Source organism: Laetiporus sulphureus (assembly GCF_001632365.1).
Source record: "Laetiporus sulphureus 93-53 unplaced genomic scaffold LAESUscaffold_1, whole genome shotgun sequence".
In the NCBI taxonomy this organism is placed as follows: Eukaryota; Fungi; Basidiomycota; class Agaricomycetes; order Polyporales; family Laetiporaceae; genus Laetiporus; species Laetiporus sulphureus.
In genome coordinates this window covers 1154955-1182896 of record NW_024468510.1, presented here as the reverse complement: position 1 = coordinate 1182896, position 27942 = coordinate 1154955, and the positions used below count along the sequence as shown (strand labels likewise).

At 52.1% G+C, this 27942-nt stretch overlaps 8 protein-coding genes across 8 annotated transcripts; 5 read left to right on the top strand and 3 right to left on the bottom strand.

Annotated features, from left to right (window-relative positions):
- Positions 1-7084: 7084 nt before the first annotated feature.
- On the top strand, positions 7085-8150 carry LAESUDRAFT_808414 (DUF962-domain-containing protein; the record flags this gene model as incomplete). Its single annotated transcript, XM_040914064.1, has 5 exons — positions 7085-7334; positions 7393-7469; positions 7528-7684; positions 7744-7918; positions 7972-8150. The coding sequence occupies exons 1-5, from the start codon at positions 7299-7301 to the stop codon at positions 8148-8150; spliced, it is 624 nt and encodes a 207-aa protein (XP_040770414.1). The 5' UTR covers positions 7085-7298.
- Positions 8151-8398: 248 nt separating this feature from the next.
- On the bottom strand, positions 8399-9807 carry LAESUDRAFT_753937 (short-chain dehydrogenase; the record flags this gene model as incomplete). The annotated part of the gene is made up of 11 exons (XM_040911821.1): positions 8399-8491; positions 8547-8575; positions 8629-8739; positions 8800-8816; positions 8866-8942; positions 8994-9007; positions 9071-9295; positions 9350-9362; positions 9430-9649; positions 9705-9730; positions 9784-9807. 11 exons carry the CDS (start codon positions 9805-9807, stop codon positions 8399-8401), a joined length of 849 nt encoding a protein of 282 aa, XP_040770413.1.
- Positions 9808-11209: 1402 nt separating this feature from the next.
- On the top strand, positions 11210-13331 carry LAESUDRAFT_639819 (cytochrome P450; the record flags this gene model as incomplete). Its single annotated transcript, XM_040903560.1, has 11 exons — positions 11210-11405; positions 11466-11790; positions 11851-11999; positions 12066-12181; positions 12238-12343; positions 12400-12413; positions 12476-12665; positions 12716-12797; positions 12873-12998; positions 13056-13196; positions 13247-13331. 11 exons carry the CDS (start codon positions 11210-11212, stop codon positions 13329-13331), a joined length of 1530 nt encoding a protein of 509 aa, XP_040770412.1.
- An 852-nt stretch (positions 13332-14183) lies between these two features.
- Positions 14184-15011, top strand: LAESUDRAFT_20869 (cytochrome P450). The gene is made up of 2 exons (XM_040901584.1): positions 14184-14470; positions 14531-15011. The coding sequence occupies exons 1-2, from the start codon at positions 14272-14274 to the stop codon at positions 14782-14784; spliced, it is 453 nt and encodes a 150-aa protein (XP_040770411.1). The 5' UTR covers positions 14184-14271; the 3' UTR covers positions 14785-15011.
- A 453-nt stretch (positions 15012-15464) lies between these two features.
- On the top strand, positions 15465-16401 carry LAESUDRAFT_20864 (p450-domain-containing protein). Its single transcript, XM_040901583.1, has 5 exons — positions 15465-15719; positions 15784-15865; positions 15932-16062; positions 16120-16306; positions 16362-16401. The coding sequence occupies exons 1-4, from the start codon at positions 15563-15565 to the stop codon at positions 16155-16157; spliced, it is 408 nt and encodes a 135-aa protein (XP_040770410.1). The 5' UTR covers positions 15465-15562; the 3' UTR covers positions 16158-16306; positions 16362-16401.
- Positions 16402-16426: 25 nt separating this feature from the next.
- On the bottom strand, positions 16427-21866 carry LAESUDRAFT_719207 (uncharacterized protein). Its single transcript, XM_040907586.1, has 20 exons — positions 21773-21866; positions 21477-21713; positions 21235-21275; positions 21132-21182; positions 20980-21078; positions 20752-20930; positions 20673-20690; positions 20526-20614; positions 20125-20464; positions 19987-20066; positions 19356-19936; positions 19255-19306; positions 18761-19193; positions 18108-18711; positions 17978-18057; positions 17701-17916; positions 17372-17645; positions 17127-17311; positions 16961-17071; positions 16427-16908 (listed from the first exon to the last, which is right to left on the bottom strand). Exons 2-20 carry the CDS (start codon positions 21600-21602, stop codon positions 16742-16744), a joined length of 3726 nt encoding a protein of 1241 aa, XP_040770409.1. The 5' UTR covers positions 21603-21713; positions 21773-21866; the 3' UTR covers positions 16427-16741.
- A 1023-nt stretch (positions 21867-22889) lies between these two features.
- LAESUDRAFT_640421 (uncharacterized protein) lies at positions 22890-25674 on the top strand (the record flags this gene model as incomplete). The annotated part of the gene is made up of 8 exons (XM_040903598.1): positions 22890-23003; positions 23056-23113; positions 23185-23504; positions 23567-23685; positions 24193-24566; positions 24616-24979; positions 25194-25304; positions 25494-25674. The coding sequence occupies 8 exons, from the start codon at positions 22890-22892 to the stop codon at positions 25672-25674; spliced, it is 1641 nt and encodes a 546-aa protein (XP_040770408.1).
- A 286-nt stretch (positions 25675-25960) lies between these two features.
- On the bottom strand, positions 25961-27802 carry LAESUDRAFT_638692 (uncharacterized protein; the record flags this gene model as incomplete). Its single annotated transcript, XM_040903484.1, has 9 exons — positions 25961-26159; positions 26220-26358; positions 26412-26565; positions 26618-26646; positions 26700-26794; positions 26851-27156; positions 27216-27349; positions 27405-27595; positions 27652-27802. 9 exons carry the CDS (start codon positions 27800-27802, stop codon positions 25961-25963), a joined length of 1398 nt encoding a protein of 465 aa, XP_040770407.1.
- Positions 27803-27942: the final 140 nt, after the last annotated feature.

Here is a 27942-nt window from a genome sequence, read left to right as displayed (position 1 = left end):
GAAACCGCACGAGGAAGTGTCGACGTGTAGACTAGGAGTAAATAGAGGGGTCGGCCACAGAAGTGCCGCGAGGGTAAGGCGTATCAGCCAGGGTCCAGGGGCGCGAGGGCCGCGGCGGAGAAGACGGGTGTGGTAGAAATGAAAGCGATGAGGCGATGAAGGCCGGTGGGGTGGTGCCAAAGCCGATGTAAATCCAGGAGGGTGGGCTGGGGGTTCCGGAAGAGCAGGTGCCTCGCGTGCGCATGTCTCGGGCAGCGCAGCATGACGTGGGTGCGGGTGCTGGGGGTGGTTAGATCGCATACACAGAGTGCGCCATGGAAGTGACGAGCGGGGCCCGCCGTCCCAAATTGAGAAGAGAAGTAAGGGGCCAGGTAGCCGTAGCCCGTTAAGGCTTGGGTTAACCTGGCTTCGACATCGCGTTCATAATATTTGGAAGTGAAAACGGGGTGGAGCGTCTGGGAAGGCAGGGATGGCCACGAGGACCGTATTGCAGGGGGTCGATCGGTGTAACGGAACTCGGTTTGCCAGGAGGTGGTCGCTCGCTCGCGCGCCCAGCGCCGGATCCACGTTAAGGTGGGTAGGACACTATCGGGTAGGGACGTGCCTTCCTTGGCTAGCCGGTCCGCCACCTCGTTACCCAGTACACCCGTATGCCCTGGAACCCATAGCAGCGAAATGTTCAAAAGTGGGTATTGCTCCATGAGCGGAGCGAGAAGTGCCCGAAAGCGAAGGGAGAAGGGCTGGCCACTGTGTGGGCACAGCGACAGGACATTGGACAGGGCAGCGCGGTTGTCCGCGCAGAGGTAAATGTGGGTAATCATGGGGTAGGTCACCAGAAAACCGGCAAAGCGGCTGGCGACTGCTGCCATTGCGAAGAGTTTGGCGTCATACACCTCAGCCTGGTGGCCCATGCCCCAAGCCCGCTCGTACTTTACTGCACCCTGGTGAATGATACACGCACCTGCACCTGCTCGTCGGTTCCGCGGGGCGGGGTCGGGCTGGGCGATTTGGGAGCTGTCTGTGAAGACCCATAGGGCGTCGGGTAGAGGGATGGAAGAGTGTAAAAGAGGGAAGAAAAAGGAACGTAAGTACTCCTTGGAGCCGTCTTTGGTAGGCGGAGGGACACAGACGTGAACCCTCTCACCCCATGGATGCGCAGGGTCCCAGGGCGGCTGCAACCAGGGGAGAAGGCGCACCGCTCTCGTGGGCAGGGTTTATTCGAGCACATCCACCGCGCTGGTGCCGTGATGGACATGGATGGCGGGGTTGAGGAGGGAGAAGTTGGGCGGGTGGGCAGTGCGGTTGGCTGCCAGGCAGTGGGTCACCGGATGGGACGCGGAGAGGGTGAGGAGGCGAGCTGCGGCAAGGCCGTTGAGCTTGTCGAGCTGGTGTCGCATTGGCAGGACGCTGGATATGAGGTTGAGGACGTGGTGGGGGGTAGACCGCCATGCTCCCATGAACCACCGCAGTGCATTGTTTTGTACCTGTTGCAAAGGTTGAAAGAGTGAGCGTGGGCCCCGCGGGTTATACCACACGGGGCTACCAAAGGTGAGTACGGGAAGGATGGTGGTAAGGTATAGCAAGCGGGCTTGCACGACCGTCATGCCTCGCTGTGTGTTGGCGAGCATGCAGAACGCGGCTACACAGGACGAAGCCCTGGCCGCCATGACGCGAATGTGGTGGGTGAAGGTGAGGCGTCGGTCGTACCAGATACCGAGCCATCGCAGATATGAAGCAGGCTGTATGGTGATATCCCTTCCGTCCCACTGAATCCGCAGGGGAGGGTTGACGTCAAGGGAGCATCTCGGGGAGGTAAAGTGGATAAGCTCTGTTTTCGCCATGCCAATGGTCAGCCCAAGCTGGCGAAGCGTGGCGCCCACACTCGGCAGAGTGCGTTGGATGATGGTCGTGTTCTCGTTCAGCGAGGGAGAAACGATAAGGAGGGAAAAATCGTCAACGTAGCCCGCCGTAGACTGCTGGGGATGCGTGAATGGATCAAGGTTCGCATACAGCGGGGAAGAGTATATGGTAGAGAGGACTGGCGACAGAGGCGATCCCTGTGGGATGCCGAGCGCAGCGACGTGGTATGATGGACCCAGCTCTGAATTGAGTTTGGGCCGCACAGTGCGCGAAGAAAGGAAGGACATGGTCCAAAGGACCTCATTTGTGGGAAAGCCCATAGAAAGGAGAGCAGAGTGAAGGACGTCGTGGCGAATGTTATTGTAATAGCCCTCAACGTCCATGCACAGTAAGGTAGCAGAGAAACCGTTTTCCCAGGCGGTGCGTACACGGTGCATCAGAGTGACTCTGGCATCCACGACGGAATGCTGGCCCCGCCCACCAAACTGTGAGCCGGGCACAAGATTGTGAGCACCGATCTGGAAGTTGAAACGAGCAGCAACCACTTTCTCGAGGACCTTGCTTAAGGTTTCCAGTAGAGCAATTGGTCGGTGGGACTTGGGTGCGGTGTAATCCGCCTTGCCCGGCTTGGGCAAGTACACAACCGCCGCAGCCCGAAGTGGGGCGGGGAGGTAACCCAGGCGCAAAGAAGAGGAAAGAAAAAGGAAAAGAGCATGACGTGCACCAGACCGCCAGACCCATTTAAGGAGCCGCCACGACACTCCGGAGATGCCGGGCGCTGAATAGTTAGACGCAGCCTCGATGGCGGCAGTTACTTCAGTGATAAGGAGGGGACGGTCTGGGCGTGCTGCCGGAGGCGCAGAGGTAAAGAGAGGAGGCAGATCAGGCAAAGGCGGAGACGCCGGAAAATAGAAACGTGTGAGTAGACGACCCGCGTCGGCAGGGAGAGAGCCAGTCTCCCCGTCCGCGCGGATGACGGGCAGCGGGGGCGCCCGCACTCCTTTGGTCCAGGAGGCGAGTCGCCAGGGGTCGGTGTGCTGGAGTCGCGCGACCGCCTCCCGAGTCCAATCCTTCCGAGCTTGTCGGATGGTGGTCGAGAGGGTGGCTTTGGCTGCTCGCCTCTCCTCATGAGTAGGCGCCGCCTGGACATTTGCGTGGGCAGTGTCGCACGCATCGTTCCACCAGAGCTGGGAGGCCCAGTGAGCATGTGTGCGTCGGGGGAACACTTCGTGGCAGGCCACGGACATTGCTCGCAGCAGAGCCTGAGCGCCCGCTTCGAGGTCGTCATTGGTGGTATAGTTGGCCGGCGGTGGGGACAGCGCCAGCTCGCGGGCAAGGCACGTGTTCCAGTCGTCTCGTTTGGACACATCGACTCGAAAGCCAAGGTCAGCGTCTATAGGGTGAGCAACGTGAGAGAGAGTAGAGGTTAGTAGAGCGTGATCGGATTCAAAGGATGTGGGAGTAGCAGCGACTCCGTGAATGTGAAACTGCGCACTGGAGGTCGCGCAGACCAGATCGATGATGGTGCCTGAGAGCAGGTCTCCATTCACCATGTGGGTGGGTTGATCGAGGTCATTAAGGATTTCGAGCGACTCGCGCTCTAGCCACCCCGCGAAGGCGGTGGAGGCAGTGGAAGCAGAGCGGGAGGCCCGTCCGGTCCACGACCATAGGGGGTGGTGGAGATTAAAATCTCCGGTGACAAGGAGGTTCGCTCGTGGCGGGAAAGGGATGTCATAGAGAGTGGGCAGGACGCGGTTTTGGGCTCGCGAGCCTTCGTTATAGCAGTTGACCACGAAGAAATCATGGGTGGGATCAGAGCGGGAAACGAAATGAAGAATGACTACATCCGGGTCCGACACCAGGTCGGTACGCATGGATATATGGTAAGTGTTTAAGAGTACGCGCCGGACCAGGATACTGGCTCGAGGTCGCGGCGACGCAGAGGTTGAGGGGAAATGAAAAGCGTCTAGGCCGTAGGGCCGGACATTGACGTGACCAAAAACAACAGTGCCTGACTCAGAGCCATGGGGGGTATCAATGCCGATTTGCCCCCACCACGGTTCTTGAAGGAAATAGATATCGTAGGAAGTGGAAGAAACAAAACCGTGGACTCGCGGATTAGACCGGGCCACATTCAAATGCGCGGTTGTGATATTCATGATGAGGGGTTGGTGCGCGAGATGGGGATGCGGTAATCTTTCCGCGCAGGGCAGGTGGTGTCGGCGGCATTGTGACCATTGGTGCCACAGACCACGCAGAAATAGTGAGCAGACTCGCAAGGCTGGTCGGCCGGACGAGCCTCATGATTGCAGACAAGGCAGGCCTGCCGATGCATATCGGACGTGTGAGTAGTCTTTCCACAGAAGCGGCACACCGGTGCCCGCTTCTTGCAGTGACTTTCGAGATGTGTGAGGCGCCAGCAACGAGTGCACTGACGGAATACGGGACGATCTTTCGACTTCTTAACCATCAGGCGCGAACCGTAAAACCATATAAAGCCAGCGGCGTCACCGCGGTTGTCACGACCAAGGAGGTTGCGCGCGCAGAAGTCGCGGTGCACATCCTCAATAGAAATGATAAGGGAGGATTTCCCGAGCTGCTCGCGGTGCTCAGGGGGAACGACAAAGTCGGGAAGACCATTGAAGTGAACGGAGGAAAACATGGAGTTGCGGCGGAGCTCCGCCAGAATCTCCTCCTCGGTGAGCATGTCTCCCGAGTCAGGGTGACGGAGCGGGCAGCTCGGAATGAAAAGTTTAGTCACCGGAGCGAGAGGGCGGAAGTCTTGTGGGACAGATGCCTGCTCTCGAGGGCCCGGTGCAGGGGATGGTGCACGTGGGACCACGCCCAGCAGATGACGGATGGGCCGGAGACACTCCTTGATGAGCGCATCCGGGGAATCATGCGAGAACGCCGCTTGGACCTTGGTTGGTCCAGCGAAACGAAGACCGAGAAAACGTACCTTGGCCCACGCGGGGGTCTCGTGCAGGCGTGTATGGACCTTGGCATACCATTGGGGCATGGTACCCCCTGCCTCGATGGCGGCGTGCTGCTCGGGAGTAATGAGAAGGACGTAGCACTTCTCGCGGTTCTTGGCGGCCACCTGTGCCATAGATTGGGCATTCGGGGCCTGTGTCTCAGGCTGCGTTGTAGGCTGCGCTGCAGGGGCAGCAGCACTGGAGTCGGCGGCGGGGGCACGTTGTCGACCAGTACGGATTGGCGGTTGGGGTCGCGGTCCCTCGGGGGCCTGAGGAGGGTGTGGAAGCGGACGCCCACGTACTAGCTGGGCCTCGATAGCCGACAGTCGCGTGTTGATGGCTGACGTGGCCATACGAACGCCGTCCTCGACAGCCTTAGTCAGGGCAGCCTGCACGTCGATGCCGACAGGGAGGGCGCCTTTCGTGCGCGGGCGGGTGTGCGGAACCTCATCCATGAGTGCGTCGTCGTCGAGAAGGACGGCTGCGTCGCTAAGCCGCTGATGGAAGAGACCTTGGTAGAGGTTTAGGACCCGGACACCAGCCTCGGTGTCGACGATGAGGGGGTCGCACACGAGAGCGTCGTGGAAGTCGCGAAGGCAGGTAGAGAGCGCGACAGCGCAGTTTTCGAATTCGTCGGAATATGATGCGGCCTCGTAGGGGCCTTCGATAACGCGCTGCACGCCAGTAGCAAGGTTGTTCAGATTATTGCGCAGAGATCTAATGGTGTCGCGCATATGATTGTGGACCGGCGGGTGCGGGGGCGTCGGCCCTGGGGCTGACATCGTCGCGCTCGCTGGTGGTGGAGACCCTCCCGGAGGAGTTCGCTCAACACCTATGCCCTCCATGGTCGATTCGCTGGCAGTCGCTTGTTGGGCGCCTATAGCGGACATGGTGGTACGGGAAAAAGAAGGATTTGAACATGTTTTTATATTTCTACCATGAACTCCTTGTAGCTCACTGGCAATTTCTGGCAATCTAAGACACATTTTTGAATTTCTAGCATGAACTCCCAGCATCAAAGTAGCTCACCAGCAAACTCTGTTAACACAGACATGTTTTTGAATTTTTCGTGAATCTGACAGATTGCTGGATTTGTACAGCGAAATCCATTAATGTTACCAGAAATTGCTGGTGAGCTACCTTGCTTCCAGAATTTCATGTCTAGATTACAAGAATTTACCATTAAGCCACCTTGCTTAGTGAGTTTCATGGTAGAAGCCCGTCAACAGCAGATTTCAGTCCGTAGGCATGTTGAAGAAGTACTGTGCATTATTGATGCTGCTTCTCAAAAGATGGCCTAGGTTACCTGCAATTGCTGGTGGGCTATAAGGATTTCATGGTAGAAAGACTGTCTAGGTTACCTGCAATTGCTGGTGGGCTATAAGGATTTCATGGTAGAAAGACTGCCTAGGTTACCTGCAATTGCTGGTGAGCTACAAGGATTTTTATGATAGAAATCCAGAAACACATCTAGCATACCAGAAATTGCTGGTGAGCTATGAGGATTTTATGCTAGAAATCCAGAAACATGTCTAGCATACCAGAAACTGCTGGTGAGCTATGAGGATTTCGTGAAAGAAATTCAAAAATGTGTCTAGGTCACCAGAAATTGCTGGTGAGCTGCCTTGAAAAATGTATTTAGGTCACCAACAATTGCAGGTGAGCTACCTTGAAATTCAAAAATGTATTTAGGTCACCAACAATTGCAGGTGAGCTACCTTGAAATTCAAAAATGTATTGAGGTCACTAACAATTGCAGGTGAGCTACCAGGATTTCATGCTAGCAATTCAGAAATGTATCTACATCACCAAAGATTGCTGGTGAGTGACTTTGTTACAGGATTTCGTGCTAGACATTCCAAAACATATGTAGGTTACAAGAAATTGCCGGTGAGCCACCTTACTTCCGAGGTAGAAATCCGGCGGAATCCGCCGGCAGATTCCGCCGGAATCTGCACCATAGGTCGGACCTTCATCAAACTTGAACAAGTCTCGAGGCTCGCCGCCCGTTTCAGTGTCGAATCCCAGAATTTACATGTGCGAAAGCCACCTAAGCTATCTCGGTGAAAGAAGGTCGGGAAATACACTGCCCGTCGTAAGTTGGTGACGATCAAATCGACGAGCCTAATTGGGAGACTCGGTGATGCATTGCGTTGATGCTCCCAACAAATTCAAACGTTCCGATATGTAATATGAGTACCGTCACCTCGACATATTTTGCTCAAGAACACGCTTCATCAAGACCAAGTCAAGAAGGAAACGCCGCAACATCGCCGGTGTCGGGTCTGAGATGGTCTCATGGTGGTCCGGACTTGGTCCGGACGGGCAGCGTGAGTGTCCGAGGCGGATCCACGTCGAGTCTCAGTCATGGCATCATCAGGATCCTATTTCTCCCTGTCCGTGCCACGGGACTCTCCCAGCAACTTTGCTCTTCCCTTCTAGTTGCTTTCAACAACTACCATCATGCAGTTCTCTGATCTCCTCAACGTCAAGAAACAGGTGTGTATAGTCGTTGCCTCTCTTCAGGGGCGTGGAGGACGATCGACTGCTCCTTCAGTTGGCATTCTACGGCGCCTACCACAACAATCCCATTAACATCAAAATTCACCAAGTCTGCGTCCCGATCCTGATATGGTGCGCCCGTTCGATACAGACCGCATACGGTCTGTCTGACATCTCGTTCCTCTCAAAGGACCTTCCAAGTGATGGCCACGGCCATCCCGACGCCGTCCTTCTTCCCGCAAATCCACTACAGGCTCAATGACTACCTGGTGTTTGACTTCAACTGGTCCTTCGTCCAGGCTGCCGTATATGTGCTGTACTACTTCCTCCTGGAGCCCACTGCGGCGGTGCGTGGTGTTCGACCCATATGACCTCGTCGCTTCTCATGCAGCATGTTGGGTTGCAGGCTTGCTACGTTCCTCAGATGACGCTGTCTGTGCTGATGGCCAACGCTTATTCATACACTCATAACTCATTCAAGCATGCTGCTGCTATCCACATCGTGTGCTGGATTGCGCAGTTCGCTGGCCACTACGGTCCGGAGGGTCGTTCGCCCGCTCTCCTAGACAACCTCATTGGTGGTATGCATAACTCCCCTCTCGCTATCAGCCCCCCGTTGATCACCCTGTCTCAGCTGTCGTCCTTGCGCCATTCTTCGTGCACTTGGAACTGCTGTTCGACTTCGGCTACAAGCCGGAGTTGCACCACGAGATCAAGAACTTGATTGGCACCGAGATTCTCAGAGTGCGTAGAGCTGAAAAGGAGAAGGCAAGAGCAGCAGCGGCGCAGGAGGTCGGGAAGAAGGAAGAGTAAATCATGTGCCCAGCGGTACTTGGTGTATCGAATTGGATTAGTATTCATGCTGTGACTGATGTCTCATCTTCAGTCGCCATCAGGTTTCTGTGCGAATGTAGTGTATCTAGGGGGTCCGCAGATCCTTTCGCAGTTTGTTTAACTTTGCTATGTGTACATTAATAATTCTATCCTGAGGTCGTACATATTCCTCCTGTTACGCAGCGTTTCTGCCCCTCGCATACTGCCGGAACCAGCGTTGTCACCGATTAGATGAGACTGGACGGAGGAGAAAGGACGGGTTCTCCCAGAGGCGTCACATAGCAAGAGCTGAGACCGCCATCGACCTTGAAGTCCGTTCCCTATAGATAACAGTATGGTCTAGCTAACGCAAGCAGAATGAGCTCAGGAACGTACCGTCACGTAGCTGCTGTCATCGCTCGCCACTGTGAAAGACGAATGAGCACAGGCGGTCATGATGGTGACACGGCAGACTCACAGAACAGAGCACCTCTGGCCACTTCGACGGCCTCTCCGAAGCGACCCATAGGCAGGTGGACCATCCGGCGGTTCTTCTTCTCATCGGTGTTGAGGAAGTCCATCAACAAGGCTAGGACAGTCCGCGATCAAGTCAGTCTCAAACGTGGGCGTCTGATCGCTTAGCGCGTACGAGTTTTTAGGGGACCGCTAGACCCGAATCAGGAAGTTACGAAAGATCAGGAAGTGCGGCACGTACGGGCAGATGGAGTTGATACGAATGCCTTCGCGAGCGTGCACCATTGCGAGTTCACGCGTCATGGCGAGGACAGCACCCTGTGATGTGTGAGTGATCGGTGTATATCACGACGGGCGTTGACTGCGTACCTTTGACGCAGTGTCTGTGCGCCAGCAGGCATGTGTGAGCTAGCTGACGGGATAACAAATGCCATGATAGCACGCACAGGCCAGCTGCGGAGTCGCCGCGCCCATGAGCGCGACGAAGCTCGCCGTGTTGATGATGCTACCGCCGGTATGTAGGCCCTTACTCTCATCGGTGACGTTTTGCCGCATCGCAAGAATCGCGTATTTGCAGCCCCACCAGACGCCCTTGACGTTGATGCTCATCGTTAGATCCCAGATGCGTTCCTCCGTGTTCAGCGCGTTGTCATCCTCGGGATGCATGATACCTACACATATGTTCATATGAAAGAAGCTACACTATACTGCATGCAATAACGTACCGGCATTGTTGAACTGCGGAGATCGTGTGATACGAATGAATGATTGAATGATTATGCCTGACGGAACAATAGGAACGTACCATGACATCTAGCCGCCCGAACGTCTTCACGGTCTCATCAACCATGTTCTTGACGCTCTCCTCCTTGCTGACGTCGGCCTGAATGGGGATGGATTTGACATCAGGGAAGCGTTCTGCGATAAGCTTGTGCGTCTTCTGGACTGCTGGTCCGTTGACATCCACGAGAGCGACGTGGGCGCCTTCCTGCGCGAACAGGATCGCAGACTCCAGGCCAATACCTCTGACATACGAACGCTCAGCGCTACTGCGTGTCTTTCCTGTAGCGGGAGACGTACGATCCCGCGCCTGTGATAAGCGCTACCTGGATAGACGTGCTTATTAGCAACTATCCTCAGAGTCATCGAGAGCTGGCACCTTGTGCTGAAGACGACCGGGCATGGTGTGGAAGTAAAGGTTCGCAAAAGAATTGTTCTGAGAGTTCGGAGAGACCACTGCAGACGAGTAAGGGCAGGCGCGTCTCAGACTCTCAATCGATACGCGCGAACGCCGCAACACGGTCACGTGTGTCGCGGCCTCTCGCCGATTCGGAACGCTCAGAGACCGTCGCCTTCTCGCAGAGTAAATGTCAGCTTTCTGACGGCGTCCGAGGACCACGCAACATCAAGGTGCGGTCCTCTCGGTGTGTTTGCAGTTCAAGTTTGGCAATCCAACGGATCAGAAGGAATCTTGCTATCGGATGCCAGTTTCATGATTGATGCCAGCGTCGTAATCCTCATCAGAAGCCATGCCTCCGAATGCTGTTCGTGCGGCTAGCGCTAGCGTAGGTTTGGCCGGTTACCACGGCCCTATCTTACGAACTAACGACTACCGACGATGCCTTCCCGACCTTAGAATGGGCTCCCTCTCTTGCTTCCCCCCGATCGTAGGCGAAACTCGCCAGTGCTCCTGCCTCGTTTCTGATGTCCATGACGCAGCAGGAAGACCTAGACAGACTTGCCGGGCGCTAGCATGCTGTCGTCCCCGAGACGGGCGCCTATATATGGTGGACGAAAAAAGCGCCGTCCATTCATACTCCTTGCCTCCGCCCGCGCGTATGCCTCGGCCCCCGTGCAAGATCGGGCAGGAGCCTCTATAGATGTCCAAATTTGCGGTTGCTATCTTCTCAACACAACCACTCATGTAACACGTTCAATTGTGGCGTCAGGGCATGTTCATTAATCGGGGAGCAAATGTTCTTGCCTCCACCGTCGTTACATCTCGTCATAGGTGGCACCGAGAACGCCTATCCGCTTCTGCATGAGGGACGAGAACAGCTCTGCATAATTGCACTACGACAAAATGGCGAGTGTTGTCCCTTTAGCTCCCTTAGCGTCCCTCATGATCATGCTGATTCGTGTAGTCGCTGACGCACAAACCTCCGCTGATTTGTCGGCCGAAGGGCATGAAGCAATCGAAACTCAAAAATATACCAGGTTGAATGGTAGTGCGCGAAAGCATCTATATAGCCGGCTCTTGTGCATCGAACACCGCGAGCTAATCGAGAAGTGCACTTGAAACCTTTCCTTGTAGAGTTAAGATGAGCCAGCGTCTTCCGCGACCCCGTTCCACGAACCCGGACGTCATTGCTAGCTATCCATCCAAGCATGGCAGTTTGGGCCCCCTAGCGGTACGGTAATTGTCGTTGGGTTCCGCTAGGCTATGATCAGGCAAGGCTGTCCTCCGAGCATTTCCTGAGGAAATGCATCAGTGTTTGATGGAGCGCACACAAGTGCGCCGTAATATCGGGCATGCGCCAGAGTATAAAACGTTTACTTGACAGGCAGGATGAAGTGTGGCACAAATGTACAATCACTTCACCGTCCTCTTCCTCGCTCTCTCGGTAGCCTCTGCCGTCCTTCTTGTGACCATCGGTCATCACCGAAGGCGTGCTAGTACCTTGCCGCCTGGTCCGCAAGGATGGCCCCTGATCGGTAACATCTTCGATATGCCTACCACGCAACAGTGGAAGAGATTCGCAGAATGGGGCCAGAGATGGGGTAAGCACAACTCGTCGTTTTTGAGCCTCCATTTGTGAATGCTCATTCAACATTGCCTAGGTGACCTCATGTCCATAAGCTTGCTTGGACGACGCATGGTAATCATCAATTCGTCCCAAATTGCCATGGACCTATTCGAGAAGCGGAGCTCGATCTACTCTGCTCGGCCGACGTTCGTTGTTGCGGGAGAGATGGTAGGCTGGGATCGTATAGGTTCTCAAGTGCAGTACGGTCCCAAGCTTAGGGAGACCCGTCGACTGTTTTCGCAATTCATCGGCACTCGCGAGAAGGTAGCAGATCTTGCGCCTCTCTTCGAGGCGCAGACCCATCGCTTCCTCTTGCGCACCCTTCGACGGCCTGAGAACTTGGTCGCACACATCCGTCAGTAAGTGTTGTCGGCAGAGAGGTTATTCGTTCCACACATTTATCTTTACATCTCTCACAGGACCGCAGGCGCTATAATCCTCCTCCTCGCGTATGGATATAAAGCGGAGGAGGACGATGATCCGTTCGTTCGCATGGTGCACGTCGCGGTTTCCGAGGCGACATTGGCTCTATCTCCCGCCGCGTTTCTTGTCGATGTCTTCCCGTACAGTGCGCTTTGACAGCTTCCGAGCTTTACTGATTGCACTGACCAAAGAGAAATATACTGCTGCATAGTCAAATACGTCCCTTCGTGGGTGCCGGGCCTCTCGTGGAAGAAGCGCGCAAAGTCGATGGCAAAGAACGTGTCCGTCATGTGCAATATGCCATTCGACTTTGTTGAGCAGCAGATGGTAATTTACGATGCATGATATACATACCACGTGCTAATGGATGCGTGTCCCTACAGGCAGCTGGAACTGCAATCCCTAGCTTCACCTCTCGTCAGCTTGAGCACAACCTGAGCCCGGAACGCAAGCAGCTCATCAAGGATGCAGCGGCATCACTTTACATCGGTGCGTCGTGCCGCTGCCTTTGATGCCTCAGAGGGTCACGCTTACGTGCTGAATAGGCGGGTCCGACACTGTATGTTCTCTCCTGGTTTTGACACGCGCATAGGCACTGAACAACCACCTATGTCCCTCTAGACGGTGTCATTGCTATCCTCTTTCTTCTTGGCCATGATGTGCTATCCTGAGGTGCAAAAGAAGGCGCAGATGGAAATCGACACAGTAGTAGGCACTGATCGGCTTCCAACCCTTGCCGATCGAGATAACCTGCCATACGTGAATGCGTTATGCTTGGAGGTGATGCGCTGGAATCCTACGGCTCCTATAGGTTTGCTTCTCTCTATGGAAGGTTTGAAGCTTGCTGACCTCTCCTTCTAGGTTTCCCTCACGTGCTTAGTGAGGATGACTACTATGGAGAGTTTTTCTTCTCGAAGGGCACGGCATTCATTGCCAATATATGGTATGCATTCTCTCTATTTTTCATTTGAGGTCCTTGCTGATTAGCTTGGATTCGGCACGGTTGTGATACGAATAGGCAATTCTTGCACGATACGCGGACATACTCTAGTCCATCCGAGTTCATGCCCGAACGATACCTTCCTGCTCAGGATAAAGTTCCCGAACAAGATCCTCGTGCATTTGTTTTCGGTTTCGGGAGACGGTGAGTCTGATTGTACTTGTCGTTGACGCATGTTGACTCAAAGCTATGCCTACGCAGGAGTTGCCCGGGCCTTCAATTTGCAGACGCGTCGATCTTCGTCTCTTGCGCCATGTCCTTGGCCGTTTTTGAGATTTTCAAACCTGTCGTCGATGGCGTAGTAGTTGAACCAACTATCGAATGCACCAGTGGCGTTATCAGGTCTGTTTATACCATGGGTATCATAATTGCTCGGCACTGATTAGTAACAGTCACCCAGTGCCGTTTGAGTACAGCGTCAAGCCCCGATCTGCAAAAGCTGAATCCCTCATTCTGAACGCCGAGCTTATCCGTTAGTATCGACCCTCGACCATAAAGCCTGTATCAAGCCCAATGTACTCCGCGGTTTGCAACGTTCCTTCTGGTGCTCGTGACTCCTGTAGCATGAAACTGTATTGTCATGCCCCACTGACCATACGAGCACATGCTGATCCAGATGATGGAACAGTACGATGGCATTGTATTCTTGTAGTACTTCTGCGCTCCTGCATTGAAATAGAATCGCCTCAAATCGCATCCATCCATAACGTGGGATGTGCTAGCGCTTACTGAACAGGGAAGACGTCCAACGAATCCTTTGCACTGATGTTTATCGGCCAGATCAACCAGGGCTACTACTAAAGTTGCAAGGCCTCATGCATATGCCTCATGACGCTATTGTCCAAAGCTCGGGCGCACAGTTCCCCCGAGCCTCTTTCATATTCAACTCCGAGGAGCCGACTCGGAGAAGACACCCTATCGCGATTCTCTTCGCCTCTGGATATTCGATGCCCTGGTAAGCTGAGCACTATAGCTATCCCATCTCATTCCTTATCGGCCTCGTTGCAGTATCTATGCACGCTTACATGGCGGCTCATGGCCTATATGTCAGCTTCGTGATGTTGTAAGTCTCCAATATAATTTCTACTTGAAGAGCTGCCATTTCACGAAGGCACACTTGTTGCGCCCTTCACAAGGAGCTACGATCAGGGCTTGCACTGTAAGTCGTCATCAGATTGCGGATGTAGGGCGGATATGCATGTGTGACTGTAAAAAAGTGAGTGCTGCCGAGCTGCAGATCATACATTTCAGTCTGTATATGCATATCCTGATGCCCATGACACGTGGTATCATTATAGCCCTGATGTGTCTGCTCATTGGCAGGACCTTGCGTGGCGCGCTATTCTGCTTTCCTATATGAACGAGAGACTCTGGAAGACCGGCTCTGTTGACTCTCTACGCACAGCATCCAACGAGGATGTTATTCGTGGCTCTCTTCGACGTTGGGGCAGCTTTGCTCGCCATTTTCCTCACAGCGCGTATCGTACAACGCAGGCGTTCGGCATCCGCCCCACATTTGCCTCCCGGTCCGAAAGGATGGCCGATGCTTGGTAACCTCTTGGATTTGCCAATTTCTCATGAATGGAAGACGTTTAGTGAATGGAGCGATCGCTGGGGTAATGTTGATGTTTCCACTCTCTATGCGCGACATCTGACAATAAGCTTGATTCTCACAGGAGACATTATGTCTATACAGCTTTTGAACCAACCCATCGTCATAATAAGCTCGTCAACACGGGCAATGGAGATGCTTGAGAAAAAGAGCGCTATATACTCCGATCGACCGACTTTGACAGTAGCTGGGGAAATGATAGGATGGGATCACGCATTGGCTTTACATCACTACGGTAGTCGTTGGCGGGAGACCCGTCGTCTACATGCTCAATTCATAGGAAACGCAAGAACACAGCGAAGATATCAAACGTTCTAGAACGTCAAGCTCACAGATATCTCTTGCGTCTCATGCATGATCCACATACGTTGCAGTCGCAAACCCATCGACGAGCTCTATACGTTCATATATCATGCCATAGCATCAATTAACACAGTCCTATTGAACTTTGATCTAGGTTGACTGCTGCGACTGCACTAGAACTCGTTTATGGGTATCAAGTCCAAGACGGGACGGACCCTCTAGTGGAAATTGTTGATCGCGGCGTCAACGAGTTCTCGCTGGCGACTGCTCCCGGAGCATTCCTTGCTGACACGCTTCCTTTCTGTCAGTATATTTATAGTGTTTAGAAGAATAATACTCAATGGTGAGCTTGCACAGTGAGGCACGTCCCGGATTGGATGCCTGGAACTCGCTGGAAGAAAACGGTTCAAGCATGGGCCACAGACTACGATATAATGTCCCGAACTCCGTACGAATTCGCCAAGGGACAAAATGTACGTGCGATTGTTCTTTCTTGCCTAATTGCGTGTCATAAGGATTGCAGGCGGCAGGCATAGCACCGTCCAGCTTTGTGTAAAAGTTTTGGAAAGACGATGTCAGCCCAGAACGCGAGTCCGTCATTCAGGATGCCGCCACCTCTTTCTATGGCGGTAAGCGACTTGATAACCCGGAAGCTTACCACTGAATCCTACTTATGCCACCAGCTGGTGCGGATACGGCAAGTCATTGGTTCTTCAGGTGCTTTGGCGTTGCGACAGCTGATGGTAGGGATGTATTCCAGACCGCATCTTCCATATGCACCTTTTATCTGGCGATGATATGCTATCCGGACGTGCAGAGAAAAGCACAGGAGGAAATCGACACCGTAATTGGCGGCGAGAGGCTTCCTGAGCTTGCAGATCGCGAACGATTGCCTTACGTTAACGCTGTTTGCCTGGAGGTCCTGCGATGGCAGCCGGTCACCCCTCTCGGTAGGCAGTCGGTGTTTAAAAACAAGTGATCCTCATTTGAGCTTATGGACGGCCCGTGTCGCAGGAGTGGCCCATCGCCTCATCCAGGACGACATGCACGCTGGTTATCACCTTCCCCGAGGCACCATAATTTACACCAATGTCTGGTCGGTTTTTTTGTGCATGTGGGTGCAATGGACATCGAAAACTCTAATGCAAGCGATGTTATGCAGGAAATGCTGCATGATCCTGAGACGTACAGCGACCCAGATCATTTTATTCCAGAACGTTTCGTTGAAACACAGGGGAAAGAAGTGGAATTGGATCCTCGACAGATCGCGTTTGGCTTTGGGAGACGATGAGTGTAAATGTTATTGTATTCTGCATGAACATTCACACTATTGAAACAGAATCTGCCCAGGTCAGTGTAGGAACGCAGTTCGCGCATCACCGGCTTGAACCTCACCACTTCGTTCAGGGAGGTACCTTGCTGACGCAACGCTCTTTCTGGCCTGCTCCATGTCCTTGGCTGCCTTTAACATCGCAAAACCTGTCATAGATGGCCAGGTGGTCGAGCCTACTAGCGATTACTCCACTGGGACAATTAGGTGAGTAGATGCGTTTCCACACACCCCTAGGAACGATGTCATTCATGCAATCCAGCCATCCTAATCCCTTCCAATGCTCTATCAAGGCGAGATCGGACAGAGCAGCGAGCCTGATCATCTCAACGGGTGCCAATGATCAACGATTCAAAGCTCTATAGTATTGACTGTACGAGTAGGTATCAATGAATGGGATGGCTATAAGATTACATGAATAATTGTTACAATCAATGTCATCTTGGAATCTGGATCGATGCAACGGAACGAGCAATTGATTTGTCAATGACTAACGTAATGTGTAAGAGCGATGCAATAACAGCAGCGAGCTCTTGACACGACTTGCTCGAGGAGGCTGTCTAGTCGAACGAGCTTCATGCTCTATCGAGAATACTTTTGTCGTACCAGTTGACGAAATTTTAACATGTGCCCAGTAAGTTGTTACGCCGCCAATAGCAGGGGCAACGACCGCTCGGCAGCCGTGCTTAACGTTGAAAGAGGCTGAACGCACTGACATCCGCATCCCGTAGCACAGAATCGTCCGCGTATCCCCTCCCAACAGGATACGTGGCTGACGTGCATGCATGATAAACAGCTATATGAGAGCCCTGTCGTCCTAGTGAGATGACTGGTTTCATTTAAAGAGAAGGTAAGACCCACCCTTCACAGGCAGACGGCAGACTGAGCATCGTATTGCCGTTGCTCGTCCTCCACAACCAGGACAGCTTTGTTCTGGATCTGATATGCCATGCTTGCAAATACGCACGACCCCTAGATCAATTAAAATTGTAAAGACTTGTGATTGTACAGAGATCGTCCAGCAAACCTAGGCAGTCCGGCGCAACAAGACTCTCCATTATGCTTGCATCCATCGCGGTTGAGTGGATGTCGTTCTCGACGGCCTTCAACAGTTCGGTCCTCTTGCTGGGAAGATTCCACGCGAGCAGCATCTGTGCATAACTGAAGATGTGACAAAGCAGTTGGTTGCACAGGCCTTGCTGTAACGTGACCCTACTCAGAGGGGGGAATTAATGTGCAGATCCATACACTCGAGCCACGCTCCAGACTTACAGCGAATACGGGCGTAACGATGATAATTTCACTATAAGTCGTTTCCTGTCATTGTGAGACGGACGTGCGGAGATAATTTGAGAAAACGTTCTGTGTCGTGTGTGTCCCGCGGACGAAAATGTTACCGCTGACAATACGGGGTCTACCTTAGTATCTTCCGTCCATGACTTGGTGGTGGGTGTAGTGATGTCCTTCCCACTCCCGTAGTGAACGGACGGTCTGCGGCCATTGCGAAAGTCCTCTGACATTGGGATAGACAATCTAGCCTTTGGACCTAACAAACTCATTGGCTTGCAAGGACGTCCGAAATCATCAGAGACTATTCATACCTGTCACGAATTGCTTCATGCTTGTTCCGGTGAAAAGGCTCGACCATGAGCCTTTAGAGGATGTCGGTGAAGATAGCGCAGGAGCCACTGGCTGGGTAGTCGGGGATGGTAATGCATGAGACCAGATTGGAGACAAAGACGGATTTCTTTGCCTGAGAGAGCGGCTGAAGTCAGGTGTACTAATGTCAGGAGTCATCTGGTGGGAAGCCTGGGTCTCTGAATATATTTATCAGGATCACAGTTCATGGTGAGGATGATTTAGTCATATAACACTCACGCGAGGAAGATGTTTGAAGGAGAAGGACTGAGATAAAGGCCAACATCTGAATATCTTTGCTTGCAATCAGCTCCTGGTAGCTACATAGACATCAGCATCAGGCAGCGTATAAACGAGAAAAATTAGTCACATTCGGTTGACGACATAGACGACCACTCGATCGGACGTGCGTTGGTGACTGGCCAGGTGTTCCGAACCATCCTCCTCTGCCCTCGTCAATGCAGCCTCTAGCATGCCAAGAATCCTTGCATGATCGGATCTTCCTCTCGCTATAGCAATCGCAGCGTTTTTCCTACAGAGTTCGGTGGGCTGTGTTGCAGAGAAAGTGTATTCTCCAGCTGCAGCGACATCGATCCCGACCCATTTTGAAGCATCTCTAATGGTAACAGTACTCCGTCTTGTCGGAACCAGTGAATAGCTGGATGGAATATCCTCATAGTGCCTGGAGTTTTCGGAAATCCTCCTAGGTTTCCTCTGCGAGACCGTGAACAAATTGGTCATGATACGCAGTATGTTGTTGGCATCTTCAGCTTGTTGAAGCTCGACAGACTCATTATCCCGATCACGAGCAGCGTATCCCAAATTGCGAATTGCGTCTGATACCAAGGCTGGCGAGTGGAACAGTCCGAACGACGCATCTGCACCATGAGGGGCGAGGGACGGCGACTCAGACATTTCTCGCATTGGATTGCGTACGATCCGTGGTGGTGCACGTGAAAAACATATCAGTTCTCCTATCAGGATGAATCAGTATTGCTCTGCTACCATATCAGTTAGGCCTACCATTGACTCCAAATACTCCCTGCGAGGTCCGAGGTTCAGCCAGATTCTTGTCGTTGCGCACCGAGGAGAAGCTAGGACGTCCACGTGTGCGAGTTGATGGTATTCCCTCTTCGTCGGACGACGACTCTGACTCGATTCCAGGACGTCTTCCGATTTGTTCGCCATCATCCCCAAACAGAAGGAATCGTAGACATTTCTCTAGACATGGCCGCTCATGCTCTCGAATCGTCCTCAGACGCCGGAGAATATATGCACGATTTTTGATAGAAATGAGGGGGTTCCTTTCCAAGTCAACACTTGGAATGCCATGAGGGTAGGTAGCGTCAGGATAGTCTCGAGGAAAGGTGAACGTCACCCGGATGAACACAGAGGTGGAGTCGCCCCATGGTCCATGCAATCCGAAGGTGCAACTTCTCTTTTTCGTTAGGTCTGCCTAAGCATTTACTTATGAGGATACTGCTGGATGAAGAACGAGGCAATGAGTTGATGAATACCTTCTCAAGCTTCACTTTTGAGGCACTAAGCTTGTTGACGACTGAGGTTATCCTGCCATAGCTGTCAATAATGATAAAGTACTCAAGAAAACGAAGCATACTCGTCCTGAACAGATTGCCCGACCTCTCCTTCGCGGTGGTCGTCATCTACCTCTTCTGTGGCGTCGTGCCCTTTCTGCAAGCTCGGTGCACGTCCAGAGACATGTTGATCTAGGAGTGAAGATGGTCGTGATCTTGAGCTCACGCGGGACAAGTTCCCTTTTTCCGCTCCACTTCCTTGACCCGAGCTACTGTCCCTCTTCGCGCCGACTTTAACGCTGGAAAGCCATGCGAAGGTGGTTATCCGAGCCGATCGCGCGCCAAGGTGTCCTCTAGTCATCGTTCCACCCTTCTCCTGTGCGATAGGAATGGGCTTCGTAGGCGCGACAGAAGTATCTCTATCAAGGTAAACTGATGAAGAGTCTGATGCTTCGCGCTGAGACGGGTTCCGACGAATGTTCGTCCTCGATGGACGAAGCGGATATGGTGCGCGGACCTCTGCCAGAATAGACCTGTTGCCTATAGGCGCTGATAATGCAGGAGTCAGGTTCATTCCGACAGGAGCATTGCTGAAAGAAATTTTGAGTTTCCTGCTGGGTACTCCAGCGGCACTGCTATGTGTTGGGGTTGTTCTTCCCGCTCTCTGCTCTTGTGAGCACAGTGTGAGAAAAGATACGCAGACCAACACTTCACCTGCATGACATCGGTATCCACCGGCCAGAACCGTAGTGTCTTGTCCTTCGACCATGTTATCAACTGGAACTCAGAATTATCTTCAGAGAGGGACCTCATCAGTCTATACCTACATAAACTGTGCCATTTTGGACTTACCGTAGCCACCTCTGCGCCATACAAATTCTTTGACAACATCTGTGTGGCCTTCGAACAGTTCGATCGGTGATTCTGGAGTCTCATATGCATACAATTCAAGTGCAGTTTCACCCCGTTGTGGCAGACTGAGGACACCGCGTCCGAATGGCAGGTCCCGCGCTCGCCAGACAGGGTAGGCAGTCTGAATGGTCAACTTCGGCTGGAAAATTTGGGTGTCCCACATCTTGATAGACTTATCAAGAGAACATGTTAGCAACTCCGTGCTACTTCCGTGAGCCCAATCAATCCCATATATCTTTGCACTGTGCGCCTTGATTTCGGCCACCGGTAGAGATCCTTTCTGTGTATGTAGATCCGACTAAGAACAGCGATGATACTAGAAAACATGAGACCAATCTCACACGTCGATCCCAAAGCAGTACCACGTTCTGATGAGAAGACGCGAGAAGGTTGCCATCTTGGCGGTTCCACTTAACCTGTGTTCCGCCAGCTGTGTGAAATTACCGAGGCTTTATCACTGTGACTGTACAGACCGTGGAAATACTTACCACCAAACGCGCAGAGTCCTGCAAGGAGACCGTCAGTCTGAGTTGTGCGTGGAGTATTGGCCCTGCGAAATAGACTCACCCATGACCGGCTTCTGCGTTGCACGCAGGTCCCATGCCCATAGCCATGAATCTATCCCTGTGCTCACCACGATATCCGGTTCAGTCGTGTGCCAGTTGATGTCCGTGATAGCGCGGTAATGGGAGCGCAACACGTGTTCAATAGATGTCTTCCCAGTCAAGAAGAGGTTCCATATAAGCCTAAATGTGGTTCAGCAACAACCACAGCACTGCGGCGTGACGGCCTTACAGTTTCTCGCTCGATGTGGATACAATATATTCACTGCGACTAGGATGCGGGTTCCACTGGACGTCTGCCACATCCCACGTGCCACCTTGAGGGAGAAAACTATAATCATCGTTAGGTCTTTCTATTATACTGGCAGACATTTTCGAACGAACCGCGGCACGTTTAGGGGCGCCTCCAAATCAATGATGAACAGTCCATTGCGTCTAGCCATATAGCATGTAAAGCATATTCAAGGATTGACATCACGAGACGTACGTAGCCAGCACCACATCTCGACTTCCTGGGCTTATGCTCATCTGTGAATGCATCACAAACATTAGTTTGTAACTTTAACGTTGTCAGGAGAAACGTTGGTATATTGTCGGACACATTGGAACTATACAGAACACTGCGAGGCAGCCTTGTGAGATAGCGATGGTCCGGATGAGTTCTCGCCACCATTGCTTCTTCCTTAGGAGCAGGGTGCTATATGGATCATTTCCAGGCACCATACTCACATTTCCGACGGCATCTCCCACCAACCCCTTCATATCGATCTGCAGACTTTGCCTGAAGTTACTTTCATCTTCTGGAGTCGAGGGAGGTTCCACGACGCCCGGACGAATAGTTACAGCACTAGACATCTTCGTTTGTAGCCATGTACAGATTTGAGCGACGCTACAACAGTAGCAAGTGGGAGCATGCACAACGAGGATTCACAGCGTCTTCAAGGAGTTGTGGCGCCAATTACAGTTCTAAAGTTGATCAGATCGCTCGTCCACTGGTATTTTGCGAGACGTCAATTATCACTAACTATTAGATGGCAGCAGCTGAAAGCACACGAGATAAAGTGTTCGGCATTGGCTGAATCGTAGCCGTAGTAGCAAACAAAACAAAACCTAGGCGTGCGGTGAGTGTACGGCGCGATTTACGATTCGAGGTCCGATGGGCAAAGTTCCGACACTAAAGAACACTAACGAGCAGTAGCCGCGCGCATGATACTTCATGCATTCATGGTCGGTCACCGCTCTGCTCAGAGACAGCGTAGCGAAAGCAATATCGAGCTGCATGAAGGATTACACTGCGAACGTCGGTGCATAAGCAAGTGCTGCGTTTGCAGACCCTGCAGGGCAAAAACAACTCGAAGACCCGGGCTATGGCTGTTTCACAGTGAAAGCTACTTGTGTGAAAGCGGTGTGTCAACACGTTGCAATCCTCGTGAATTCACCGCAGCTTGTAAGCATTCCAGCAGCCTATGTAGCCCACCTAACCTTGTCGTTACTACAACTCTCACCACGCGCTGATCAGCAATTCATGGCATTGGATGTGTCCAGCGCCGCACGCGTTACTCGTTATTGCATGATCGCGACAGTGTTGTTAGAACTCGCGGGATACAGCCGAGCCAGCGTGTGCACCATTGATGGCCGCTCTGGGTACCAGCTGATCGCGGATACTGCAAGTCCTCGTTCATGTCCGATCTCCGCGTTTGAAGGTGTGTATTAGGACTGAGAAGGAAGGATGCAAGCACAACTTGGACTGTCTCAGTTTGTCTTGTTTAATACCATCAAGGTCGTGCTCTTGCTGGTCTTCAACAGGAACGCTAGTCTTTCGCCATTTGGAACCTCACCTACTATGGATGCTACGCGGTGTGGTATCTGTAAATGGGTCTAGGGTGAGTGTTAATATTTGATAAGTTCACACCGTCACAGAAACCAGCATTTGCCACATGCCAGAGTTTCCGCAATCTTGGCCAATGGCACCTCCGAGTGACTTGTGCGATCGCCTCGAGGCCCGAGGCTCGAGACGTCGACATTGATATTGTGCAATGAGACGAAAGCGTGCACTCAACCATCATATATAGTCTGCCCATCGTCGTAGTTCGTTCGAGGGACCCATCACCGCCATCCATACTTTCCCCTTACTCCATCAGAATGGCCTACCCTGCGTACGAGACGTATCCCCCGCCGCTCCATCGATCCATGTCCTATGGGCAGCAATACGCGGGATACGATCAGCCTGTGGCTGCTCCGGGAGTCTACGGAGAGGTAGACTTGTTGCTATGGCTGCAATGGCGGGAAATGCTGAATGGCTGCTTAGACATATCCGCAAGGGTCGTACCCTGTATATGCGCCACAACGTACTATCAGCCAGTACGGTCAATACCATCGTGAGTAAGACGGACAATCTGAAAACGTTTCTCCACGACATTCCTGAACCACCTTCTAGCATACGATGATATGAACGCCGCGAACGCTGCTAATTCGTACTTCCCGGCGGAATATCAGTATGCATCCTCAGGATACGCCACACCGCATGCGCCCCGTATCACCAGGCGGCGATCTTCGATGTCGCGGCGCACACGTGTCCCTCTGGATGGCTACCGCCGACTCAGTAGCACACTGCTGAAGTTTAAGCGTAAGGGCGGCTTCCGCTCTGGTATCACCCTCGGTGAAGCCATGTCGAACGTCATGCTATCTGGCAACGAGTCCTACACGGTATACGACCTTAATGCAGACTATCGGGGCAAAATTATCCTCAAGATACGCGTGAGTAATCGCTTCATGTCTGAGGCACATTATAAACCAGGTATCTAAGCCTCTATTCACAGTGGTCTGGGTACGCCACCATGACGTACGAACTGCCTGTAGACGGCTATGATGGGCGTGTTGAGCTTCAGACTCTGGCACGAAGAGTGGCCCGAGCATGCGTGCATTTCATACAGGTGGAGTCTCCTTCCTCGCTGCTTCTGCCCTAGTCCTCATGTCTCGCCGCATTTAGACCAATATGGTCCCCGTTTCGTGGGATCGCGTGGTGCTATATCACCTCGAGGAGATCTCTGTTGGTACTTGGCAGCCGGTACTCTCCAGTAGCTGAGCCGATTGAAACGCAGTTGGCACTGCCATCATTCAGTTCCATGCAACAAACGCGTGAAGCCAAGGCAAAAAGCATGGTTGCAGCGCTTCCTTGCGTTTGTGGTTTTCTTGTTCCTCTAGTTGCTATCATATGTTGCTAATTTATACTGATAACTTGGTTGAATGTGATTGTACGATTACGTGACTATTATGGACTCTGTCATCTGTAATATTTTTAATGCAGTTGTGGACGTACTGATGTAAAGACATTGCGGGGCGGCATGAGCGGCGATACCAAATGCGGGGTTTCATTAACATTGATCGCCGAAGTAATGTCTCACAACGACAGGCGCCCGACTCTATGCACGCGCCGCATGTCCAGCATTCTTGCTGATTTTGTCTCTTCGGTAGCTCTGCAGTTGTACAATTCGCTTGCTCTCAAGATACCATCTGGGCGGTTCACTGTTCTAGCTTCGTTCATTTTACACCGTGAAGGAGAGATTCCTAGGCCCATCTCTCTCGCAACTGGCTCCAAATGCCTTCATCTTTCCCGGCTTCCTGAAGAAGGGGACGCAGTGCATGATAGTCATGCTGAGGTGTTAGCAAGAAGGGGTGCATTGCGCTGGATCCTTGAAGAGATCAATCGTGCACTTTCAGATGACCGCTATAAATCCTCGTGGATCCATCGAGCATCCGACGGAAAGTTCGTGTTCAACGATGACGTCCGCATGTACCTCTACGTCTCCACTGTCCCTTGTGAGAATCGCAGGTTGCATTCATCGGATCAATGACTCATCTTTCAAAGGCGGGGATGCGTCGATGCGCTTCCTTGCCTCTTTCCAAGATGTTAAAATGGCCGCCCTGAAGAACTCGACCCAGTTTCCCGAGTTATCTCCCAACACCGCTTCCAGAGGTCGCGATAATTACTCTCTGTACGGTGTATTACGGACCAAACCTGGGCGCTCAGACTCGCCGCGTACATTGTGTATGTCTTGTAGTGACAAGATTGCCCGCTGGAATGTCCTAGGGATTCAAGGCGCATTAGGATCACACTTGATCCATCCATTGTACATCTCAGCTGTCGTAATTGGAGACGTGGATGCGAGTCTGCAAGATATCGTCAAAGAAGATTGTCACAGAGCGTTCTGGCAGCGCATCAGCAGTGGTCAGTTTGCCCCCATCTATTGGTGTCTCAATGCGGTTGTTAAACGCAATCGCTGTTGCAGTGGAACACTTATCATCGGAATACAGGCTTAATAGACCTGAAGTTATGTTCACCTCACTACCGTTCTCCCACTCCCGTTCCTCGATAGGAAGTGGAACCTCCTGCAATGATTGTACGCGCTTAAACATTTGGCAGCATCTATCACGCATTAATCTAAGTATGTCTGTCTTCACAGCGCTCTGTTGGATTGCAGATTCAGCTTTATCGTACGAAATACTCATCAACGGCCTAAGGCGTGGCATTTCCCCGAAACATCGCACAAAACCGAAGTTAAGGCAAGCATCCTCTCGCGAATCCACCTCAGAGTTTCATGAATCCACTCGTTCTTCACAGACCGCGGGTGTGCAAGCGATCCTTACTTGATTTGTTTTGGCGGACCGCACTGAAAACGGGAATGCCTCTCCGACGGTGCGAATTGTCGTGTCGCTTTTCGCGTAGTCTCTCACCAGTATGCATAGCGCGACGTATCATGAACTAAAGCAGTCTTCCACCAAGTATCAAGCAGCGAAAGCTCTTTTACAAGGAGGGAAAGGCCCTTTCGCGGGTTGGGTTGTAAGCGGTATCGAATGGGAAAGCTTCGACTCGGGTGATACACATCATGAAGCCCACGATGTTGTAATGTTACAAGGCGGCATTTGACAGAGCTGTGTGCAGCTGGTAGATATTCGTGAGGCTGAGCTCCCCGTGGTAATAACATAGCATGGGTTACAAGGAAAACGTTACGACAAACAGGATGTACCGTACAGACGTTTGTGAAACAGATCCGAGGAAGTTTACCAGTCCGCGAATTTACAACATAAATATTGAGACATCCGTAGAGAAGGTGAAATGAACAAGTCAATGAGGGGGGACCAAGGTATGTATATCTATATGACATCCGGTTCGTCTATGGTTTCGTAAGATCGTAAAGCATTGGGAGCGGCATTCAGTTTGAAACTGGGGCGGTGTCAACCGGTAGAGCAGAAATTGACAGCTCTGGTGACAACGACTTCGTTTCTGCAGAAGGAGAGCCGGATACTGTGGTAACGTCATCGTCGTCTTGCGGACCCAGAACTGGACTGCCATTATTGCGAGGAGAGGATTCTGCGAGTTCCTTTCGCAATTCCTCCAACTCCTTTTCGAACCTATTGACATCAACAGGTCGGAAAAGCGCCACAAAAAGCAGGATGTGATGTCATGCTCACTTGCGGCCGAACACTTCGATATAGAATCCACCACCATTCCAAACGCTCACGGCAAATATGAGGATGAGGAAGGCTCCACTCCAGAAAGAGCTGTCATAGAGTAAGAATACAGCAGGCAGTTCGGTCAGGACAGAGTACACTGCAACGATGTATCAGATCGCGTCCTTCTTTAAACACGGTTGGGTGTCATACCGAATTGCCCAATCATGAATGAGAGTTCGCGATATCGCGGTGGTACCTTAGACAAGGCGCGACCAATAACGCCTCGTTTGTCATTCAACAGGAATGAAAGAGATGTCGTCCTTTGACCGGACTCAATCTTGGTTCGACGATTGATGAAGACAAACTACAAAGGCCAATTATCAATCTGCAATTACCGTAACATTCGATAAACCTACCTTCCAGTACAATACTTGCCAGACCAAATCTGCGGCATCCCATGAGAAGCGGTCCGTAGGCAAATAGCAACCCGTTTCTTACATATAATGCTGCTCAATAGAAGTGCCCTCATAGGCTGGAAGGAAGGGACCTTGACTAGCGCAGGGAAGCGTTCTTCCGCGTTCGGATAGAAATGCCTGGAACCTGATCAGAGCTGCGCATTTTGATACCGTATACAGTGGAGGATACACACCGGATGACAGTGAACGTAAGCGGCGGATAGACATGAATGAACAATGACGTAACCTTGTCGAAATCGTGGAAGACAAGACTGTTCCTCCATGTGATTACAGCAGACGCCAGAGACCCGTGTGACAGGCAATAGCACGCTATCAAAAGAACAGAACTCGAAGGCAAGAACCAGATGTAAATCAAGTTGAGGATATTAGCGTAGTAGCATAGATCGAACAGGAAGTAGTGCCAGGCGCGTTTCTTGTATAAGTATACGCGCATGGGAAGGTAATAGGCGGCTTGTAGGGTATATGCAATGTGTATCCACCTGCCATCCGATAAGTTTAAGAAATGAACTTCACGATAACTGACGGAATGATCACGCACTCAGGGGCCAGTCCAAACATCAACGAGGTGAAGAGGAGAGACATCACACCAAAGAAGAACGTCAGCTTTTCACGAGTTCGAACAACATTTGCGGTATGCCATGCCGCGGCGAGGGAGATCAGCCGTGAAGACACCTAATAGGCCACCATCATAAAAGGCATGCGGAACGAGGGGGCGGTTTCGGCCGACCTTGAATTTGAACTTCTGCATCTCCCGCTCAAACTGCTGACTCGTTCCTATCGAGGGCTTGCGCTTGAACAGGTCCCTCTTGAACATCTCGTTCAACGTCTCCTCTGCACGCATTTTGAATTTCTCGCTCTTCTTTGCCAAGCGGCGTTGAAGCAGGTCAATGCGCGAGTCGAAATATGTCTCCAATGTGTCTGTGCATTGCATATGTAAATCAACGACGGGGACAAAGTTCCCCAAGGAACCGTACCTAGGAGAGTGAATCCACTGGCCCAATCTGATACCTCATCGCGAGCAAATCGTTCATATGGCACGGAAAAGTACATGCTGTTGCCGATGGGCATGTCTGACGTGCGCAGGTTGTTGGGGGAAGGTGGGCGAGAGGAATCGAGGGTAGCCATGTTGTCGTCTAGATGCAAAAAAAATGCAGGATAAAAAGCGAGTGTAGGCACCGCAAATGCGCGGCCGCACGCGACGACGGAGTGGCAATCCGTTGTTACACGCGTTTGGGGAGCGTGCGCCGTGGAACACGAATGATGTC

What these genes read in the sequence shown, in the direction of transcription:
- LAESUDRAFT_20869 (XM_040901584.1), top strand. Translation starts at nt 14,272, where the DNA reads ATGTTATTCGTGGCTCTCTTCGACGTTGGGGCAGCTTTGCTCGCCATT. An exon ending in TGAATGGAGCGATCGCTGGG is followed by an intron (nt 14,471 to 14,530) that starts GTAATGTTGATG and finishes TGATTCTCACAG; the next exon opens with GAGACATTATGTCTATACAG.
- LAESUDRAFT_20864 (XM_040901583.1), top strand. Translation starts at nt 15,563, where the DNA reads ATGATATGCTATCCGGACGTGCAGAGAAAAGCACAGGAGGAAATCGAC. An exon ending in GCAGCCGGTCACCCCTCTCG is followed by an intron (nt 15,720 to 15,783) that starts GTAGGCAGTCGG and finishes CCCGTGTCGCAG; the next exon opens with GAGTGGCCCATCGCCTCATC. An exon ending in ATAATTTACACCAATGTCTG is followed by an intron (nt 15,866 to 15,931) that starts GTCGGTTTTTTT and finishes GATGTTATGCAG; the next exon opens with GAAATGCTGCATGATCCTGA.
- LAESUDRAFT_719207 (XM_040907586.1), bottom strand. Translation starts at nt 21,602, where the DNA reads ATGTCTAGTGCTGTAACTATTCGTCCGGGCGTCGTGGAACCTCCCTCG. An exon ending in TCCACATCGAGCGAGAAACT is followed by an intron (nt 20,931 to 20,979) that starts GTAAGGCCGTCA and finishes AACCACATTTAG; the next exon opens with GCTTATATGGAACCTCTTCT. An exon ending in TCGTTACGCCCGTATTCGCT is followed by an intron (nt 17,312 to 17,371) that starts GTAAGTCTGGAG and finishes CCCTCTGAGTAG; the next exon opens with GGTCACGTTACAGCAAGGCC.